This window comes from Crassostrea angulata, chromosome 9 (assembly GCF_025612915.1).
Source record: "Crassostrea angulata isolate pt1a10 chromosome 9, ASM2561291v2, whole genome shotgun sequence".
NCBI lineage: Eukaryota > Metazoa > Mollusca > Bivalvia > Ostreida > Ostreidae > Magallana > Magallana angulata.
Window position 1 is genome coordinate 15637039 of NC_069119.1, and position 23591 is coordinate 15660629.

The window sequence follows — 23591 nt, forward strand, 5'->3', positions numbered from 1 at the left end:
ATGAAAGATATTTAACATATCCTGTAGCCATGGTATTTTAGTGATCCAATGTTCAGGGCATTTGAAATATCCAATATGCATGGTATTCAAGATATCTTACATACATTGTTTGAGATATCCAATATGCATTGCATCTGAGATATCCACTATATAGGGCTATCTCAGATATCTAAAATGCATAGTATTAGAGATATCAACAATGCTAGATATTTCAGATATCCTATATGCATGGTATTTAAGTCATCCAATGTTCAGGGCATTTTAGATATTCAATATGCAAAGTATTTAACATATCCAATATGCATTGTTTCAGATATCCAATATGCATAGTATCTGATATATCTAATATGCGTGGTATTTGTGATATCCACTATGAAAGATATTTAAGATATCTTATAGGCATGGTATTTAAGATATCCAATACACCTTGTTTGAGATATCAAATATGCATGTCGTCTGCGATATCCACTACACAGGGTATCTGAAATATCTAATATACATGGTATTTGAGATATCCACTATGCAAGATATTTAAGATATCCTTTATGCATGGTATTTAAGTCATCCAATGTTCAGGGCATTTGAGATAGTCAATATGCAAGGTATTTAAAATATCCATTATGCATGGCACCTGAGATATCCACTATATAAGGTCTCTGAGATATCTTATATGCATGGTATTTGAAATATTCATTATGAAAGATATTTAAAATAATTTTATATCCTATATGCATGGTATTTTTTTAGTGATCTAATGTGCATGGCATTTGAGATATCCAATATGCATGGTATTTGAGATATCCAATATGCATGGTATTTGAGATATCTGTTTCATATACTTAAATCTAACTCAACTTAAGAAATCACAAAATTGTATGTACAGTTTGAATACTTTTTAATTTTCTGATTGACTAAAAAATAATGTAAAACCACAAACACTTTAAGATGACAACTGATTTCTGGCAGAAAAAAAAAAATAAAAATCAACAAAATACAAAACTGAGGTTTAAAATTTTTTTTCTCAGATATCTATGAAATGAACAACATAAAGAATAGTGTTCAAATATATATAATGGATAAAGAACAGGATAAAATTAGTGAATATCATATGGACAAAATCGAATGAGTATATTTGTATATGTCAGTATTAAAGTTATTGCTATGGTAAATATAAAACCTCTTCATGCAATAAGGTAGTAACACCGGACTCTTTCTAATTACGGTACACTCAATAACTTTCTATACATTCAAATGACAAGATGGGGGGGGGGGATTCTTGGCATTGGCATCAGATTGATTTTACCAATAAAATGGTATTTAAGAAGCAGCATATTGTACACTAAGTGTCAATGTTTTTAAATTATAATACGTCGGATATATCCGACAAACTACATCGCCATGCAGATATTATGACAAGTTACAAAACAAAATGATTTATGATATAGTTGATAATTAATACATGTATCAAGATTCTCCAAACTAATCCTAAACATTTTTGTTCTTGAAAGGATATTACTGAACAATATTTGTTTCAAACTAACCTCAAAATAACTTTTAATATATTAAAGAAATAAATAACATAAATATATTTCTAAAACTGATGTTAATTGATCATTCAATTAGAATTTTCGAGAGAGATTTAAAGTAAAACTTCGCGGTGTTTTGTTGTTTTGTCTGAAATTCGTAAAAAAAATTGAGGTATTGGACAAGCTTCATAATTACAGTGAATGAATATTGTTTGTATCAAAGATGAACAACAATAAACTCATAATACAATAGCAAAAACTTTCCTTTAAGTTATTCCGATACCTATAATACAGTTACAACACAAGTCTTTTCATAACTGCTAAAACATACATTTCGTACTGGTTAAGTTGCATCATCCCTCTATATTACAGAAGCAGAAAATTTTTAATATCAATTAGAATTTTTTTTATGATTATTATTCACCTCCTCCTCCCCCCCCCCCCCCCCCCCAAAAAAAAAAATTAGACTGTAAATGAAAACCAAAGAATTTCCGAAACCTTCCATCTTGACGAATATTGTTGACAGTACATTGGTACAAAGTTTTATTGTACATGTAATTTACATTAGAAGAAGTTATCTCTCTTTACAGATTGACATTGTACCTTTAGAATTACTCACACATGCACTTAAACTATTCCTATGCACACACTTACACACACACTAAGACTAATTTGGTCACAAAATCTGAATTATAATAACTGTAGGACAATCAAACTGTTCGTTATAATAAAAACAAATTTTAAGGCTGTACCCAGGTAAGAATCGTCTAGCAAACGAGAGAAAGAGATTGGGTTTTACCCTCCTTATGGGACATTCCCACCATGATGTAGAGTCACATCATGTCGAACCATTTTAATAAGACCTTGGACTTTCGGTAGAATGTAACTATCTATTTCTTACATCAAAACAAGATGAAACTGACACTGTTTTTAATTAAGTGAATCATACACAGACTGCGTAGTCTTAGCTTAAAAGCAAGACAAGTCTTGTTGATTTCAAAGAGCCGTTGCTGAGTGGCCGGCAATGAAATAGACAGGCCAACGTCACATTGCTGTTTGACACAACTACCCATAGTCCAAGCTCTTGTTAAAATGGTTCTATGTGTGCAGCGGTGGAACCCATGTGCTTGAATGGACTAGCTTAATGAGGACTCCCTGAATTCTAATGGGTCTTAATCATAATATCACCATCTTATTTAAATGTTGGCATTTTGCAGTTTGACTGATTTGTTGCTTATAGTACATAACTGCTTACTGCAGGATAAAAATTCTTTACTTCTCCCTCTCAAAACAATTAATACACCATTTTTAACACCCTCTTTCTTCGAAAAAAAAAAATTATAAATAAAAAATTTCAAAAGGGAATTTTAATAATAAGTATTTTTACAAAACATAATTCTAATACATGTAGTAGACCACTGTAAAATGCAAAGACTTTCATTGTTTTGGACTGGTCATCATTTCCAATAACTAGTAATTCAGTAGGAAGATGCACCTTAGTAAAGAAAGATAACTTTTGATCCTCCAGAAGTGCAAATCTTCAACATTAATGATGCCAGCATGTGTATACAATATCTAACTAAGTGAAGATTCATTAATAAAATCTCCAATGGCACCAAAACATAAAGTTGGTCAAAAAATGGACATTTATTTTATCAACATGTTGGGATCATTTCCTATGATATAAAAATGTTATATATCTTTTTTTTTTATTTGCATGATCAAAATCTATGTAAAATAGAATTATAATGAAGCTATAGATGTTAAAATGATGTTCGGCTACAATGAAAGTCGGAAGGGAGAAAAAAAATGCTTTGAGTTTTCATGGTGTTTGCAGTAGAATGGGTAGAAAATATGGTGTAATATCATATTAATAAATTATTGCACTGAAATAGACTGTTTATGACATTCAACAACATGCACCAAATGACAATTAATGAAACGAAAGTTTAATACAGAGGTAAAATCATAAAGTATATGAGATATAATAATCATAAAAACGAGACAAAAAACCAAAAAAACATTGTTTTGCCCAATGGCATGCTTGACAAAGACAAAATAAATCATAGTTTGCGGCAGTGCAGTGAGGGCAGTGCATACACATAATAATACATGTATAAAGTTTCCAGTCTTTCGAATTTTCCAATACTGATTTGAATTGTGAGGCACAGAAATTTGTGTCATTGCAAGAGAGAGATTGAGTCAACAACCAACCTTGTTAGATTTGTCAAGTTTTATATATCAATATATCTTTATAACTGCAGATCTCTCCTCGATCGCTCTTCTACTTTCATTTGTTTTCTTTCACTTTACACTGAGGTATGTTTGTATCCGTTGCGATCTTCGATGCGATTACAACAAAGCGCCACCACTATCGCCACAAGCCCCACGAGGAGCACACCGCCTGCCACAAGACCGACGATGATGTAAATTGTCCATGCACTCATGCCCTCTTCCTCTTGCTGCTGCCCTTCCGGAAATTCGCTGAACGGATCGTTATTGGTGGGAAGCCGATCATTAATAAACGTATTATCCGAATCGCCCAGATCACCATTGATGTTTCCGTTCGGGAAGAATTCGTTGTCATCTTCAGTGGGTGGTGTTGTATAAAGGTTGGGGACGATGTTTTCAAATGTTTCAAAATGATCTAAATTGGATAAAGACACAGAATAGAACACATCTAAGATCTACGAAGTGTTTATAACAACTATAAATTCAGTCATTTCAACATATATGCATGCCCTTAAAGAGCTTAAAGAGCATGATCAATTTTCTGTTTAAAGATGGCTCACTATTTAGAAATTAATGTCATTTTGCTTCATACTTTAAAGTGGTATGAGACACCTCCATATACTGATGTAATCTCTCTCTCTCTCTCTCTCTCTCTCTCTCTCTCTCTCTCTCTCTCTCTCTCTCTCTGTCCACATTAATAATAACTGTAATGTACCCTGACTGTTGGGATGAATGATGTGGGGGTAATTCACGTCTTGGAAGTCCCCATTGCCTTTGTGAACAGTCTCCTTATTCATCCGGTCCAGTTCCTCCTGTCTCTTCTTCTCCCTCTGCTGTTGCTTCCTCTCTCTCTCCTGCTGTCGCTCCTTCTTCTTCTTATTCTTCCTGTTTTTCTTCTTCTTCCTGTTCTTCTTCTTCTTTCTCTTTTTCTTGTCTTTCTTCTTCTTTTCCACATCATTTCCACTTCCTCCTTGTAGAGAAGATAAATCATACCCACTCAGACACCGACTTCCATTTCATTAATACATGAATCAGTAATATATTTAAGTTCAGCTCACATTAAACCCCTCATCTTCTTTTATAAGAAAGAGGTTAAGATAAGAAATACTGCATCATAGTATACACGGAGAGTCTAGTAATTGATCCCTAAAAAATCAACACCCTTTAAAAACAAGAGGCCAATTGGCCTTAACGGTCACCTGAGTAGCATATATCCCATACACTAACTTGTCATGGAATCTCATATATGCATCTAATTAATTAGGTTTCATACTGGAGTAGAAAAAGTATAAATTTGTAATGACGACCACATTTCAAAAAGAACTGTGAAACCTACAATTTTGGTGAAAAACTAAAAGATCTGGTCTACAAAATCATGAATTCAGTTTTCCTTTCAGATGTGTGGGAGTAAAGAAGATAATTTTTTAATGTTATATGCATTAACATCTATACATCCATTTTGGCCCTGCCCTAGAGTCAATACCCATCCTTGAGGGGACATGAAAATTAAAATTTCAGTAGAGGTCTTCCTGGTAAACATAATTATTAGTCAGTTTTTTATATATAGATGTGTGAGAATAGAGAAGAAAATGTTTAAACATTATATGCATTAACACTATATTGCCATATTGCCCCCCCCCCCTTCATGTCCTGAACCCCTGACCCAGGGGCCATGAATTTCACAATTTAGGTAAAGGAGATTGTGGATATCATATTGTGACCATGTATTCAGTTTTTTGCCCACATGTGTGGATGTAGAGAAAAAGATTTTTTAAGATTTAAAACAGTTTTACTATATGGCCATATTAGCCCCACCCTAAAGCCTGAACACCTAACAAAGGGGTCATGAATTTCACAATTTTGGTAGAGGGCCTCATGGACATCATAACCATGCATTTAGTTTTTAACAAATATATATGGGAGTAGAGAAGACGATATTCTAAGATTTAATACATTTTTACTATTTGGCCATATTGGCCCCACCCTAGAGCCTGAATCCCTGACCAAGGGGTCATGACTTTCACAATTTAGGTTGAAGGCTTCATGGACATCATAACCATGCATTTAGTTTTTTAAAAATATATATGGTAGTAGAAAAGAAGATTTTCTAAGATTTAATACATTTTTACTATTTGGCCACATTGGCCCCACCCTAGAGCCTGAACCCCTGACCCAGGGGTCATTAATTTCACAATTTAGGTAGAGGGCTAAATGGACATCATAATCATGCATTTAGTTTTTAAAAAATATATATGGTAGTAGAAAAGAAGATTTTCTAAGATTTAATACATTTTTACTATTTGGCCACATTGGCCCCACCCTAGAGCCTGAACCCCTGACCAGGGGTCATTAATTTCACAATTTAGGTAGAGGGCTTAATAAACATCATCATCATGCATTTAGTTTTTTAAAAATATATATGCTAGTAGAGAAGAAGATTTTCTAAGATTTAATACATTTTTACTATATGGCCACATTGGCGCCACCCTAGAGCCTGAACCCCTGACCCAGGGGTCATTAATTTCACAATTTTGGTAGAGGGCTAAATGGACATCATAATCATGCATTTAGTTTTTAAAAAATATATATGGTAGTAGAAAAGAAGATTTTCTAAGATTTAATACATTTTTACTATTTGGCCACATTGGCCCCACCCTAGAGCCTGAACCCCTGACCAGGGGTCATTAATTTCACAATTTAGGTAGAGGGCTTAATAAACATCATCATCATGCATTTAGTTTTTTAAAAATATATATGCTAGTAGAGAAGAAGATTTTCTAAGATTTAATACATTTTTACTATATGGCCACATTGGCGCCACCCTAGAGCCTGAACCCCTGACCCAGGGGACATAAATTTCACAATTTTGGTAGAGGGCTTCATGGACATCATAACCATGCAACCAGTTTTTTCCTCACATGCGTGGGAGTAAAGAAGAAAATTTTTGAAAATTTGGCTTTTTTTGCATATTTGGCCCCGCCCGTGGCACCCCAGGGGTGGCAGAGTCATGAATTTCACAATTTAAATTCTTCTTACCATAGAGATGCTTCACACCAAAAATGGTAACAATTGGCCTAGTAGTTTTCAAGAAGAAGTTAAAAATGTAAAATTGTGAACGCATGACGCACGGCGACGGACGAAGACCAATTGCAATAGGTCACCTGAGTGACTCAGGTGACCTAAAGACTACTGATTTTCATCAATCATTTATGTAATGTATTGAATATTAATATGTTAAATATGTTACCTCATATTGACAACTACATACACATCCTTAATATGAGAATGTTGAGGGCATATCTTAAAGAACCTCTATTGATATCTTAATCAATAGGCAAAAATTTGCCCACTATAAGTAATTAATTTTCAGTACAAAACCCACAGACACATCTGCAATCTGAGGTTGAGGGCATATCTAAGAATTTCTTTTGATCCTCACCAAGAAACACATATTAGAAGCAAAAATTCCTCAATCTAAGTTAGTTTATGGCATTTCAAATACGATCTCAATAAAGAGACCAAAAAATCTTATGGTAGTGAACAAGACGTTACCTTCGTACACATCCTCGTCATCTGTGGTATCCGGTACCATAGGACCGATGTAGATCACCTCCATACTGGTGGTAGTGGTTGGCTGCGGTGTACTGGTGGTAGCCACAGTGGTAGTGGTTGTGGTGGTGGTAGGAGCTGGAGTGGTGGTAGTGGTAGAAGCGGTGGTGGTAGTCGGTGGTTTTGTAGTGGTGGTGGTTGTTGATGTAGTGGTTGTCTGTTTAACCGTCACCCAGACATCCACCGACTTTATTCCAATGTAGTTACCCACCATACATATGTATTTGCCAGTGTCTTCCACCTTAGCACTCTCGATCACTAGTTTTGGACCATTATTTTGTAGATACTGAAAGTGACAAACAAAATATTTGCTCGAATTGACATGGTTTTACAAGTGAGTTGAGCAGCGTGTAGAATGATATTAAATATGACCATGGCAAATGCTGTAACAATTCATAATTTGTAATTCCCTTGGAATAATAATTTGATGGGGTTGGAACCATAATGTATTAATTGTGTGGTTTAGGTGAGGGAGGGATGCCAGTCTTTCTCTTTCCTTCTTACCTTCAGAGCTGTATATAAACCAGCTACAACAACATTCATATTGATGTAAGTGCCTGATTAAGTTGTATATAAATTATTATCAATGCAACAAAATTACATTGTAATGAAGTACATGTATATAAATGCAATAAATGGTAAAGTAGAACTGCTGTCATGATGTAATTACATTTTCGCTGGGCGCGGCACCGCTCGTTGAGCCAGAGTCACTGTTTCTTTTGATCCACTGCGTGGTGGCATCTGGGTCGTTCAGGGCACGACATTCGAGCTCCACCTTCTCACCCTCCATTACCGTGGCGTTCTTTGGTTCCTGTATCACCAGTGGCCAAGATGTCCCTATACATTGGAGATTGAGATATATTGAACAGCTGATTTCTGTTTCAATTAAAACAATACTGTAAACCAACTTTTATTCGCGTGCGAGAACTTTTCGCAAGGTCAGCGAGAGCCTTGTTGTCACAAATATTTCTCGCCGCAAACAGATCCTTTTCCCATAGTTTTTATAACTTATAATACTGGTCTGAATAAGGCTTGGTCGCGAACATTTTTGTCGCGAACCAGTTTATCGGCAGTTAATCGCAAAATAAAGTTGCCGCAAATAAAAATTGGTTTACAGTAATTAAAGATGCTAGGTGCATGGTCAACAAATTATATCAATCAGATATTCCTTAAATTTTCTGATATGATTTGTTAAACTATTAAACTAAATAAAACTATTTATGAGTAAATGAAAAAAAATCAATATGTTTTAGCTTTATTTGAAAATTGGCTATAAATACAAATATAGCTTTAAACACGCATAGCTTTTTTATTTCATCTTTCTATCAATATGATTTAAATAAATGTATAATTAAATCCCCTCCCACCCCCAATAATTATTGGTACGTACGTATAACATCGACGATGAACGTGAAGTTTATGCTGCCTTCGGTGTTTTGGACGACGCACTTGTACTTTCCTTTGTCTGCCTCCTGAACATCGTTGAGGATCAAGGAACTATAACGCGCTTTCGTCTGAAACAAAAGAATCGTGTCATACATTTATTTTTTTCATGGTGAAATACTGTGGATTCCTAATTAAACATGAGGAATAAATATTCACATAAAATCGCGAGAAGCAACCCTTGCAGATTTTAACATATCTTGCTTTTAATTTTTAGGAAATTCTTAACAAAAAAAATGGTCCTTGAAAATCTAAATTTTTTAAAATTTGACAAAAAACAGTGGAAGCGTGGAATGAAGTACTTGCGAAAAATAAGGAATATACAGTACTGCCTTTTATCCTTGTAGATCATATACTGTATAACATAACTGCAGGAGCTCATTTTTTTGTGCTTTCATTTCATAGATACATGTATACTGTATACAGGTTATTTTCACCCTGTGTAGTTTTACCCTTCTTCACTTGCAAACAGTTTTGCCCCATTTTGAAATTGCAAACAGATTTATTTCAAAGAGAGATATACACATGTAATATGATTCGATACATTTGAATTAACCCAATCTTAAAGTTGCTCGCTGACAATAAGGGCAAAAGGGGCGAAAATAAAACAATGGCAAATATCTCCCAGCATACAGTATAATTATATACTTTTTGTGATTTTTGAAATGGATTCAGAGAATCAAAGTATTAAATATAAAACAATTTTTCAGTGATTTATTATTCAAATTTCCTGATAAAACAGGTATTTAAAGGTAATTAAAAGAATTTTGTAATTTGAACATAACTGATAATAAAACATGTTTTGGATAAATACTTTATAAAAACTGACAATATACAGTCAGCAAGTAAAAATTGGAAAACAAAACGCAAAGAGCAGCTTATGATATGCTTATATCTTTCATTAGTTGTTACTGGAGAGCTCAACTGAACCCTGTTTTTTGGCATTGAGCAATTATGAGTCCCTCCATGAGAGCCATAATTGAATGCATTCTCTGATAATGAGAGAGATAGTGAATCTTCTGATAACTCGACTGAATACATTCTTTTGGTATCGAGCAATCATACATGAGCCAGGAAAGTCATTCTGAGAGCTCAGATGAACACATTAACACAATAAATAAACCATGAAACTCAAACAAAAAAAAAAACCACAAAAAAAGCTCGAATAATTAGTCTTAATAAAAGCACAGCTGTTTTGGTATTAAACAACGGCAAGTTAACAGTGAGCACCTCCAATCGTCAATTGATTTAATCCAATGTATGTTAAGTATCTCATTTTGATCCTCGACCAAGGATTCAGAAAAAAAAACCTAAGCGAAGAAGTCAGTGTTCACTTGGATCTTCCTCTTCACTCATGTTCAAAAGATTTTTAGGACTTAGATGTGTGAGATAAAGTAAATAAAGAGGATTTGCCAGTCATCTCATGTTTATTTCAACAGAGAGAATGGAAACCCTCAGGAAATTGAGACAAGGTGAGCTTGAAGCGAATTCCAGGAATTTCTTTTATAAACCAGCTTGGAAACACCTATTTGGAAATGCCCATTTCTGACAATACGTAGCATACAGAATTCTGATTCAAAGCAGTTAGACTACATTGTGTTGACAGAAACTGCTTTGAGAACATGGATGAAGAGGTTGTAGACATGAGTTAACTAAATAGCAGCCATACGTGAGAGGACTTAATGCTTAATGGTGAGAGATCACAGACTTCATGTACATTCCATTGTAGAAACTGGGATTGACTAAATTAGCCAAAACAGACACCATGCACATGATGGATAAAAAATTGGAATTTTAGATTAAATTTTCCTGTATTTAACTGTTTCTTTGCATGAAAAGCTAGCTGCTGCCATTTTTTTTAATATCTGCATCATACATCAAATTTAATAAATTGTACCGCAGTAATCTTAGGAAGAACATGTACTTATATCATACCTGTACATCATAAAAAGCTGCATTATCCACAAATATAAGTAAACAAAAATGCCAAAGGACAGAAATAACAGAACCCTCTTCTATGGTAACCAAGCTTCTTGAACATTTCATAAAAATTAATTCTATCCTCAATCTGTAACTTACTACATGACCCCCCCCCCCCCCCCCCCCCCCCCCGATCCTCTCTTAAGTCTCCTTCTCCTGATGAGATTGACGATGGTAGCTTGTTGCATATTTCTTAAAATTAATGCTCCCCCTTCCAATCTCTCACCTTATTACAACCTGAACCTTACCCCCCACCCCCCTACAAACATGTCCCCTTTCTACTCCAAAATATAGGTTAAAATATCTTGATTGAATGTTTATTAAAAATAATGCTTTCCTCAAAATTCTCTCCTACTACATGACCAAGACCCCCCCCCCAAACAAAGCCATCTCCTTCTCTTCATCTAAAGGAGATGTCCTGAATGTGATGCAATCAATGGTCAATCTCACCTTTGGTCTCTGACTTGCATCAAACAGCACATCTTCCTTGTACCATGTAGTGGTCGGTTTAGGGTAGCCATAGGCAGGGCAGGCTAGCTTTATGTTGCTCCCCGAGGATTTTGCGATAATGGTGTCTCCATTGTACGGCCTGGATTTTGGCTTCCAGCGGGGTGCTGTCATGAAAAGATATCAAAAATATACACAGATACATTACATTTTTTAAGATTTTTCATCTGAATGCTGAAGTCCATACATTAGGAAATGAATGTTTTAAGTTTTACTCAGATCACATCATCATTAACATGGTTTATTAAAGAGTCTATACAAGTACTAGCCTCAACCCAGTTTATACTTGTATAAATTGGAAAATTTAATTAATTTCATTCCTTAGACGCAATATACTAACCTTTGTTTTTCTTTTGACATTCCACAGACATAAACATACACCCACACAGAAATAACAGAGTACATGAAAGTTCACAGAACGACTTCATGGCGATCAAAGGTCAAATGTCAAGGACAAGGTCAAACAAGATGTTGTGTTCCTTCAGTGATTGTTTCACATTTCTATAGGAGTTTGGAAATAAATTTTTGTTCCAGTCAGATCAAAAACTCCCAGAAGGCTCAGAGTCACTCATTGTGGATGCCTTTAGTATAAATTCTCCAAAGTAGCGGTGTCATAGATTTCAGGACAATTCAGTGCACCTACAAATAAAAGAAAATGGTTAAAATTAACTTAGTTTATAACTAAAGTCAAACTGGCATAGTAAAGTACCATGTACATGCATTCAATTGAAGGTTTTCATAAATATCTGGCTATATCTCATAAGATATCAAGGAGAGCACCACAGTATTAAGGAAAATGTTAAAACTCCAAACATGATATCTGGATATCAACCCTCAGGGAAGCCAAGAGGTGGAGCACCCAACTGTTGAATTGCTGTGTTCTCTAGTTTAATACCCTCGCATATACTTTTGTTATCTGAATTAATACACATAATGCTCCAAATTCCTTTGATCTATATATGGTGCAGTGACCAGGATTCAATTGAAATATTCTGCTTTTCCTCACTATGTGAAAATGCCTTGTCCCTACCTCCAATTTAACTGCATGCTCTGATAAAAACAAGCCTTTGAAAAAATATACAGTGATGCAACATGACACAGATAAAGTTGGGATGTAAAGAAATTGAAAACAGATGGAATATTTCTATATCACTTTCTCAAAGATTGCTCACTTAATTTTTGTTTTGATCATGAACCCGAGTGTCAAACACATGAGTCTGGCAACAAAATGGTATCCCAGCATATCATTTACTCATATAAACTTTAGGCACATACATCACTTTTCTTTGTGGCACTAGCTTAGGCCAACTATATCTCAAAAAATATGAACGCAGTGACATCACTATCTGAAGATTTTTGGATCAAAAGCTATACACCATTAATCAAATTTTCTGGGTGGTATAATGATACCTACAGAAATACACAAACAAGTCTTATATGTTGCATAAAATCTTCATCTTGTTTAACACGTATAATCCACAACATGTTTGAGACCTAAATTTAACTGCTTTTTAAAGACTTAGGCTCCACATCATAATCCAAAAGCTCATAACTAGCCAAAGGGTTAACCCAATATTAAATAAACTGGCAGGTGTGTAAAATCAAATGCAAAACAATTTTGCATTAATGCTTGTAAAAAAACTGGGAGAGAGAGAGAGAGAGAGAGAGAGAGAGAGAGATTCAACATGATGGGTCATTGGTTGAAAATTGATATGCAGAGCTTTAAATTCTTTGAGCAGGGTCTGCAGTTTCAAAAGAGAGAGAGAGAGAGAGAGAGAGAGAGAGAGAGAGAGAGAGAGAGAGAGAGAGAATGAGAGATATGTCTCTTCAGCTTATTCAGCAATCAAATTTAAGCAGTCGACGATACATTTAACTTAATATTTATCAAAATCCTCTGAGATCACGATCCATTCCAAAAACAGCACTTTTTGCGGCACAAAACTGTTCTGCATATAGAAACATCCATGTACCTCCTTGACCCAAAGCAATTTTTCCCCAGTGTTGAGCTAATATTATCAGCATTCTCTTGAAGCCGTGCCAACCCAAATCCAGATCTCTGGCTGCGACTTACAAGCTCAGAACGATGAGCTGTTTAATCTCCGTCAGATTCGAATCTTTGATTTCAACCTATCAGATATGATGTCATTTACAGTAGGTTTTTCGCACACACACTGGCAGTTCTTCAACTTCAAGCTTCCATCTAACTTACACCTCTATGAAGCCTTTTTTATTTTGACATTTTCCCCATGCAGCAGTCTGGGAATATATCTTTGTTTGAAACTCAACGCATCTTCATAGACAGAAAAAAAAAGAGAAGAAAAAACCTAAAAACATTCTTCAGCCAGATATTCTACATCTGTTTAATATATCAAAGTGTCTTTATATTGGCCTTAAGTAAATATAATGCTCTTCAATGAAGCATCAAAGTTCTGTTCACCTGCAGCAAATACATGCAGTCTGTCAAGCTTGCTGGTTATCAGGAAAATTTACCTTCTAAAAGTATGAGATATCCGAAGTTTGAAATACATGTATTGAGGGATACAAAAAGAAAATAGTAAAAAAAAAATCACTCTGACAATTATTCTATATCCACTGAGGTACTAAAGTTCATTTCTATGATATTTACATTTTCTACTGTCTTTGTCCTACTGATAAAGCTACGAATCAATTTTGAAGCCTAAAACCAAATATTAATTTCATAAAAGATGAGTGACACAAAATGGGCGTGTCTTATAGCATAACCGAAAACCATGTTGGCTGCACCGCCACGTAGTAATTTTAATACATTGCATGTGCTACATGAAAAAATAGTGGTTGATAAAATGTTGTTTTAAAGTGTAAAAATTAGAAATAATATAAATATAAGTAATAAGGAATCTTATGAGGTGATAATATAGGTCGGAGCATGGTCAAATCTATCATTAAGCCCTTTATAGGGCTTTATTGGATTTGACCACGTCCCGACCAAAATTATCACCTCATAATACTCAAAGAATGATTCATTATTCCTTAATTAGAACAAAAACCTTACAGGAACGAAAAACATCTCTACAAAATGAAAGCATTTACAAATCAGCGTAGTGAGGAAAAACCCCTAATTCGGACTACCAGTTTAGCCTTCTACTCATTAGAGGCAAAGATTCAAATAAAAAAATATCAAATTTTACTTCAGTCGCCAAAGTTTATTTCACCGCATTTATAACCCATGATGTCATTGAACTTATTTTTTGCAGCAACTTTATTTACTAATGATAACTGGTTTGCTAATATATATTCTATGACCATTTAGAAAATAAAAAACAATACATTCATGCACGGACAACTTCACACCAAGAAATATTCCAGACAATTTAACGTAATTGATTAATTTGTCCAAAAATTTAATATATCCCATCCTGATAAAAGTTAGCATATTTAGTATTCTGTAAATATGGCAGATATATATTAGAAATTAAATAAGAATTAGAAAAAAAAACAGCATAGAATACTTCTGAAAAAAAAAAATTAACTTAACCATCAATTCATAATGCACTGTATATATAGATTAGATCATCGGTCTCTCCCTTTACATCCTATATATGAACAAAATATAAAACCCTTGTTGCATGGAACTGTAAAAAAAAATTACAATGATGCATTCATGGGAATGACTTCTCAGAAAATTGCATGTGATAATCTATAGAGAATAGACTATTTATTCTGAGTAATGTACTTGTAACAAAGAGCAGTTTTCATACATCTTATCCAAAGAAAAGTTTTATGCTTTACAAAGTCTTCTGATGATTCCTGACACATTCAACCTCTTATTCTTTTGTCAAATGTGAGCATCAATTCATTTCCAAATATCAGAAAAACTGTCTCTGATTGAATCAAAGTCTTAAAGTAACTGTTTGCAAGTCTAGACCCTGTGGGTATATGGTCATTTGATATGCTGTAGATTCCTTATTTTACACAAGTACTTAATTAATTATGCGTTTCAATTGTTTTCCATCAAATTGCGAGAACATGAAATCGCAAACACCTCATTTTTATCATAGATGCATGTTCTTTACATATGTCTGCAAAATAAAGTTCATCTTGAGATTTTAGGCGGCTATTAATTCCTCGCTTTTAATGAGGAATTTACAGTATTGATTACCGGTATGTTGAAAAAGTGTGATTTTGAACCATGTACAGTACAACTAGTGCTAGTTCTACACAATAAACACCGTAATTGTAATTCGGGAATTCAGAAAACTAAAAAAAAATATACCCTGGTACATTTTTCTTTCAAGTATTTGAAGGATTTGTGTGACTTGCCGATCAAAAACAGTTACTGCATGCATGCAATGCTGTTTCACCTTTCATCTATCTTTTACATTTGTGTATGTTAAAATGAACACATTTTTGGCATGTACAACATAGTACGATCAAAGTCTTTATAGATTCACATCAGGTGGGCGCCCATTGTCGGCAATTACCTGAATCGAATAACATGCCGTAGAATATAAATCATAACTTAGCAGAATCCTGACACATTGGTGGAACTCATCCAGAGAATAGGATAAACAATGATTCTTAATATCATCCCCCCTCCCCTCTTCAATTCTGCTAATCCCCTCCCCTTTCAGAATTTTTTATTTGAACAGAACTATATCATAAGCCAAATCATAAATAAAACTTATGCATAATCTGTGTACACATGTATACTAAGACCCATCCAGAGATAATGAAAAACAATGACACCTCCCCCCCCTGAAACTGAGAAAAATGACTACCCCCTAGCTACATGTATTAATGCTTACTCCTTCTGCCACTACTTTTAAATTATATCTTCTTATGCAAGTTTCAATAGCACAGCAAGGGGGAGACCATATGTATTACAAACACACACACACTAACAAAGAAAACTGATAATTTATACCAAACAGTCAGATTTCATGTGGAGAGTCCAAAAAATCATTTGAAGATGGGTTTCCATAGAAATATAGCAATCTAATTTGTGGTGTGTATCTTAAGGTTTAAGGTTAGAAAGGCATCTGGCAAAGGGAAGCACTTCAAGATTCTGAAGTGTGATATTTGAGAGCAGCCCTTACAACATCTGGCAAGATTTTGCTTTTAATTGATATGTATGCCAAGCTAGAAAAAAAAAATGTGCCAAAAAAGCCCCGTTAAAACTGTTTTCCTGTGGCTGTAGCTTGTTTTAAAAATTGAAAACATCCAATTTCAATTTAGGAACAGACTTATACTTTTATCTCATTCATACAAGTTTCCCTTTTCCCCATCTTCCACATCGTCGGAAACCCACGGTCGGTCTTGCTTCTCTTACCAGAGAAGCGAGACCGACCGTGGGTTTCCGACGATGCATCTTCCAGTGTATTTAGCTTTAGTCAGAGGTTTACAGGCTTGGGGTAAAATGCTGACGATGGACCCTCCATTTTGGAGGGTCCAGAGTGGAGGGGGTGGGGCTTGGTGTGTCAATCTTAATTAAGGGTCTGTTTGATCTGTCATTCCAATTATGTTATTAGAAACAGAATGGGCCACAACATTGTTTTATTTATATGACTTTTAAACACAGGCACATAAAAACTCCCCTTCCCTAATTCAAATTTGCTCATTAAATACAATGAATATAAAAATTGGAGTTTATATCTGTGTAATTGTTGAAATTAATAATGATAGTCAATGGATAATGTTCTTTTAGATCTATTAATTTATTAACATTTGTTACTCAGGGAAAAAAATAAATCTCTCAACATTAGGTGAGTTAACTGTTTCCAGTTTCACTGGACTCACAATAATTGTTACACAAACATAGATTAATTTATGTATCCTGATAAAGTTCATTTGAAGTTGCCAAAATCATTAAATGTTAGGACCCCCCCCCCCCCTTTTAAACTTCTAATAAACAACCAATATGTTTTAGCTATTAGGTGCATGATGAAAATGGAATGACAGATCAAACGGACTCTGAATTAAGATTGACACACCAAGCTCCACCCCCTCCACTTTGGACCCTCCAAAGCGGAGGGTCCATCGTCAGCATTTTACCCCAAGCCGAGGTTTACAGTCAAGTTCAACATTTCATGAAGTGCATGATCGAGCTTCTTCATTTCTTAAATACAACTCCACGAGATAATTTTTAATGGATTTTTCAAAAGTGCAGAGCTGTTGGAGTAAAACTTTAAAAAAAACCCACAATATTACATCATTTTTGCATTTTCTGTGTTAATAATTTTACCAATTTGAAAAGGTGCATCAAGTATAAAAGCATTAAAGAGACAAAAAGCTAAAGCCATGAATTCTCGTCAAATCCTGAACAAATTTACTCCTATTTCTTCTTAAGCAATATTATAAAAAAATCATAAACATATTCCATTTACTTTCATATTTCTTAGCTATTACCCATCCTTGAGGATTTAAAGTTAATTGTGTTTGTTTCAATAATGATGATGTCAACTCTTATAGGGACAACTGTACATCCAGCAACTTCAATATAAACTAAAATCTCAAAACTCATTGCTGATCTATATATCAATTAAGGTGGTTGGATGGTCTCTGCCATTTTTTTTACTCAATACTGTATATCAACCTCCTTTAAAAAAGAGCTTTGAATTTATAGAAAAACTTATAAAAATATTAGGAATTTTCCTTTACTAAATATTGATAATTTATGGCTAAAAATCACGTCCAAAATTTTAAGGTAGATCTGATGGTTAATTTCTTGATCACATCCAGCCCTTTTAAAATTCACAATTTATCCGCTTTTGACAAATTGTTTGGAAAACTTGGTCCATTTCAATGATTTTGTTCTTTCCATCAATAATCAAAGAGACTCTATGTGGACATTGCCATTACCAAATTATTTATAAAACTTCCTACAAAAGAAGAGCAGCGAATGAGCCTAGAAAAATAGAACCAATTTAACAAGAGCTTGGACTTTGGGTAGGTGTGTCAAACAGCAATGTGACGTAGGCCTGTCTATTTCATTGCTGGCCACTCAGCAATGGCTCTTTGAAATCAACAAGATTTGTCTGGCTTTTGAGTTCAGACTACTCAATCGGTGTTTATTTAGCTTGAAACCGCATCATTTTAAAATTGTTAAATTTGACACAACAAATAGAAAGCAACATCCAACCGAAAGTCCAAGGTCTTGTTAAAGTGTTTCTATGCAAATTAAATTTTAGAGCTTTCACTTCAAAATGTTTCTTGACATAGTGATAGTTCATAATTTGAAAAAAAATTTAAGGTTGATCTCACAATAAATTTGTTGATTATCCAGCCTCCTTAAACAGCAATTAAGATAACAGATTTCCAGTTATTGCAGAAATGATTACCAGTACTAATTAAAAGATGAGTAATGCGTGTAATACCAAGCAGTTTTCGAAGTAACCTCAGCAGTGCTGAAATTCATCACATACAAGAGACCTGCGGTTCACTAATCTATAACATTTGTAGAACATAATTATAGCAAGGTTCAACACCAATACAAAAGACATGCCATCGTAAATTCAAGGTCTTTAGTTACATAATGAGCTCAAAATTCAGGGACTACCAGTAAAATCAAACAGAGTGAATAACTGAGAAAGCAGAGATAATTGCACAATAAACATTTGAGAAAAAAAAACCCACCCAAACAAAACGTTTGATTGATACAGGATCTCTATCATTTTCAGTGTTATGTAACCGAATCCATTGTCAACACACTTGGATTTTTAAATGGTTTCACTTCCAGCTGAGAAACTGGAAACCCTCATCTATCAAGTCGGCGCAATTAGCTGGTCAGGAAAGGTCTCACTGGGGAGAACAAATGGGGGGAGACACACTTGACATTTAAATGCTGCCCTATAGTGAAGAAAAATCTCATAAATCAATCAGTACGGAAACTGCCACCATTTTCTCAAAGTAACAAAATAAAAGTTCAAAAGGGGAGGACACAATTACTGCATTCACTGAAGTCACTGAAAATCAGGTCAGTGGGAGAAAAAAAGGGGGGAGGATGGGAACATCCCTCTACTGAATTGGGTCAATTTTTTTTTTCAACAGTGTTTAAACATAATCATAGGGGGAATAAAATATCTCTATATATATATGTCTCTTTGATAATATTTTTATGGCAACTATAATGGGCTTCAGGTATGTCTCTCTACCTTTCCTTCTATCTTTCTCTCTCCCTCAATCAAAGGTTAATGACCCATCTCATTTCTTCCTGTATATTGAATTTCATTTTGCCCCTCTCTCTCTCTCTCTCTCTCTCTCTCTCTCTCTCTCTCTCTCTCAGAATCTTATATCTTTTTGATAAACTCTATCTCCTCGCTCATATCAGAATCAACTCTCCCCAGCAACCCCCTCTCTTTTTTTCTCTTTCTCTCTCTCTCAGGATGTACTCTCTCTCTCTCTCTCTCTCTCTCTCTCTCTCTCTCTCTCTCTCTCTCTCTCTCTCTCTGAGTCTATTCTCTATTTTCCTCATGGATTCATCTCTTTTCTGCTCCCATCCTCTATCTTTTCTTGTAGTAATCAACCCTTACTTCCTCTCTCTCTCTCTCTTCTCTAAGAATATAAACTCATTCCCTTTCACTCAGACTCTTAGCTTCATTACAATTGTTTAAATGAATGATAAATTGTTAAACTCATTGTCAGGGGATGTGCCATATAAGATATTCAATTAGGGATATCAAATAGTACAGTATCAATAATCAGTACTGCGAGTACTTAGGTAACAAACTCTATCTACAGTGAGTTTCAAAGTAATTTCAAACAAACTAGGTTTCTGTGGCATCTTATAAATAATGCAATGTAATGGAGAAAATCGGCAATATATACCATCTCTCTCACTACACACCTGACCAGAACGTTTCCATTAAACAATGTAATGTTTAGATAAGGCGGGAGTCAGGGGAGGAGGGGATGGGGGGTAATCCACCAGCAGTGATTAATAATCTGACAGCCAGGGTTCAGAAATTGATGTTTGCCAGTAGGCCCCAGGTCACTAGCCACGAACAAACAATCATTATCTGAAAAACCGGAGGAACAGTGTGTGTGTCAGAAAAAACATCAGTGTGGGGATTTCTCTGGCACTTATAGAACCGATGATTTATCTCAGGGAGTGCCTCGGGGTTAACATTGGTTTACTGGAAAAGTTGAAATATGAAAAGTTTTTTTGGGGGGATGGGGTTGGGGCGTTGAGGGGGGGCGAGGTACATATATGGTGTAAGGGGTTGGTTTGAGAAGAAGTCCAAAAACTGGTTGGTTGGTCAGGTATATATATTAGGAGCTGGAAAGAGGGGGGATGGGGAGTTGGGTAGGGTAGTAGGGTAAGGCTTGGTAGGGGTGGGGTCCCATATTGGTTGAGAGGAGGTAGCAAGTAGGTCACGGGGGGGGGGGGGGGGGGGGTAGGGGGGTGATTGCAAGTGGGTGCATGGGGTTGCAGACTTTCATTGCCTAAATGTTCTGAAGAGTTGAGAAGAGTAAAGTATATATAATATCAATTCAAAGCCAATTTTTCTTGCTAAAAGTAAATTGCATTGTAAAATCTTATAAAGTTCAAAATTAATGTGTATGAGTGCTCATGCAGAAACAATGTGGCTATTTTAATACAGGGATGTAATTTTTACGGCGGATTTGAAAGTTAAAATGGTCATTCTTGGAATTGATTGCGAGTTTCCTACATTTTCTTCCTCTGCCAATCTGGCATAGTATATAACTTCAATTTCAATCCTAATTTCCTTATTTTCATCCTCCAAAAAAGTGGGGGGGGGGGGCAACTCCATGATAATTCAGTTTTTTATATGTAAATTTTAAAAAAATTAGTTGCTGTGAGAAAACATTGAAGGAATTAAGCTTAAAAATTGCTTTGATGGTCTCCAGGGGAATTGAACTAAGAATCTTTGCATCTTTTGCCACTGGTTTCTTAGTCTTATTTGGCAGTATTAAATAACCTAACCTATCTTTGTTTTACAATGAAGTTACGGATCGAATCAGCATCAATTAAGCTAAATAAAATTCTCTTTCATGAATTTTCAACTAACGCTTTCTCCTTGATGCATAGTATCCGTATAGCTTTAAAAGAACCAATGATCGCTCAAAGATAAATTTTTGATAGAAATATAAAGCTGAGTATACTTAATACTTCACCAAAAAATTTAAAGGACTCAATAGAGTTCTCAACTTAATACATCACCAAAAAATTTAAAGGACTCAATTGAGTTCTCGTCTTCTGTCATTCAAAGAAAAGTGCAAAAGTTTGAGGTCAATACTGAGACTTGAGGCTGAAAATCGACATGAGAAAAGGTTGGTCACAGATGGAAAGCCAGTTGTAGATCAATTTCATTTTATGGAGGCTCTATGGTCAACAAATTAACTATCAAATCTACCAAAAACTTTCAGATATAATTTGTTTACCCATAAACTATTATTTAGTAAAGAAAAAAATCATAAATTTTACGTACATTTTAAATTTGGTTATTTTTCCTATGTATTTATATAGAACTCTTCTTCTAAAGGAGATCGTGACAGTCTAAAAATGGCCACTACGTATGGTATACCATCAAGCCCTCTTAAGTTGTTATTACGGTACAAACACACAGTTTAAAAAAAAGAATATGGCACAGTACTTTTTGAATCATTTCGAATAATTAATTAATTCATTAGTTGCTTCAAACTTAATTTCTAAAATTAATGCATGTACAATATCTTTTAAATAGAACACGTCACATTAATATTTTTCTAATAATTAGGTGGGGAAGGGCCTGGGGGAAGGGTGCAGGAAAATTTGTAATCTATAAATAGATGGGAGCTCAGGTCAGAGAAGAAAATTTGGTCCTCATAGCAAAAATCATTGATGCACAATTTAACAACTTGTATAGTGTTTTACAAAATGGAAGGCTAATTAACAGAGCATGAGAAATCATTGAGACAGTAGCATTTATCTTTTTATTTTATTTTTTCCATTGTATAAAGACTCCATGGGGAAAAACTATTGAAAGGAAAATAATACCACCCGGTTATTAGATACAATAAAAGAGGAAAAAACATCAATTATCACATTCTAGTTGCAATGCACAATAACTATTTAACATAAAAACATACCTAAAAATCAAGAGAATATTGCCACATTAATTCCTTTATCAAAGCTCCCTTTCTCCATGCAAGCCAATCTCTACATCCTCTTACACACTGCACCCAGCGGGTTAAATGTTCTGCATGAGTAAACAAAGGAACTGACAGACTCGGGCGCTTCTCTATCTAAACAAAGGCTTTTCATTCCCTCGACCCCTTCGCACATGCACATACGTATTATTAAACGGGAGGGGTATTTTATCATCAGACACCAAGTCAAGTGGAATAGAGCCCCGGTGGAAACGGTAGATAAAGCTAATCCCTTTATAATGTGTGTCCAGTGTATAGATATTGAATTTACACGATCTTCAATATATGTCCCAAGTGATCAAGCTATACTGATAGAATACGGGGGTCAATTGACTTCTAGGTTTTAGAAATCCTCGATGGCAACGTTTTTAATTAAAATCATCGATCCCTTGAAACGCTGTGAATTTTCCCCTCGAGAGGATATCATAACCCGCTTGAGATATAGAGTTTCTCTTTGAAGTGTGAACCGTGAACGGGATAAATGCTACTTTTCACCCAAATACACAATAATTTTAAAATGCTTACCTTTATGAAGTAAAATTTTCTGCAATCCCCCAAAATTCTGTTCTTGCCTCCAATTACACTATAAATTAATATGTGTATATGATTTTTATAGAAAGATAAAAGTATACATATACACTCCCCCTATCGCGTGTGTGTTTCCTTCGGAAGTTGGCTTAGAATAGATTCAGGTAAACATCCTACTTACAAAATGATCTCGTTTCCATAGCAACTCAGATTTGGAGAGGTTCAAGTCAGCGCGCAAAAGGGGGGGGGGGGGGTTCAAGTCTTTTCCTCACGTGCGGTAAAATCGCAGTGTGCACTGTTTTCGATTTAAAATAAAACAGAATTGACTTGCATTAAATTTTTTTTTTACCATGCTTTGCACGGATGCCCTCGGGTAAGTGAAATTTTATGCAACAAAAACGACCTTTGACACTTGCCCCCGAAATGAAGCAGAGATAATTGGGTCGGTTCGTGTTGATGAATAATTCTCTATCTCAGAACGCGCGCTTTTATCAGCTTCATCGATAAAACCGCCGCTGCATGAAATGTTAAAAATAAAAAAAATCTTAACAGCATTATTTTTCAAAGGAAGAAAAAACTGAAGCCAGAGAGAATCCGACCAAAATAAACATCTTACACTATACCTTTAGCGACCTTCTG

General features: G+C 34.9%; 1 protein-coding gene across 4 annotated transcripts; it reads right to left on the bottom strand.

The window, feature by feature from the left end:
* Positions 1 to 1000: 1000 nt before the first annotated feature.
* Positions 1001 to 23591, bottom strand: LOC128163914 (histone-lysine N-methyltransferase, H3 lysine-79 specific-like). Of its 4 annotated transcripts, none has more exons than XM_052827603.1 (8): positions 23576 to 23591; positions 11638 to 11936; positions 11241 to 11404; positions 8758 to 8881; positions 8038 to 8204; positions 7311 to 7653; positions 4474 to 4728; positions 1001 to 4173 (listed from the first exon to the last, which is right to left on the bottom strand). In XM_052827603.1, exons 2-8 carry the CDS (start codon positions 11723 to 11725, stop codon positions 3836 to 3838), a joined length of 1479 nt encoding a protein of 492 aa, XP_052683563.1. In that variant the 5' UTR covers positions 11726 to 11936; positions 23576 to 23591; the 3' UTR covers positions 1001 to 3835. The 4 variants fall into 4 exon arrangements, with proteins under 4 accessions (XP_052683563.1, XP_052683561.1, XP_052683564.1 ...); XM_052827601.1 differs by lacking the exon at positions 23576 to 23591 and adding an exon at positions 22950 to 23107; XM_052827604.1 differs by lacking the exon at positions 23576 to 23591 and adding an exon at positions 22950 to 23106 and having other exon boundaries at positions 4474 to 4725.

Bases quoted from the DNA above. Each gene is read 5' to 3' on its own strand.
- LOC128163914 (XM_052827603.1), bottom strand. From the start codon at position 11,725: ATGAAGTCGTTCTGTGAACTTTCATGTACTCTGTTATTTCTGTGTGGG. The intron at 11,405-11,637 runs GTTAGTATATTG...TTTTCATGACAG, and splicing joins ATGTCAAAAGAAAAACAAAG to CACCCCGCTGGAAGCCAAAA. The intron at 8,882-11,240 runs GTGAGATTGACC...CTTTTGTTTCAG, and splicing joins ATGCAAGTCAGAGACCAAAG to ACGAAAGCGCGTTATAGTTC.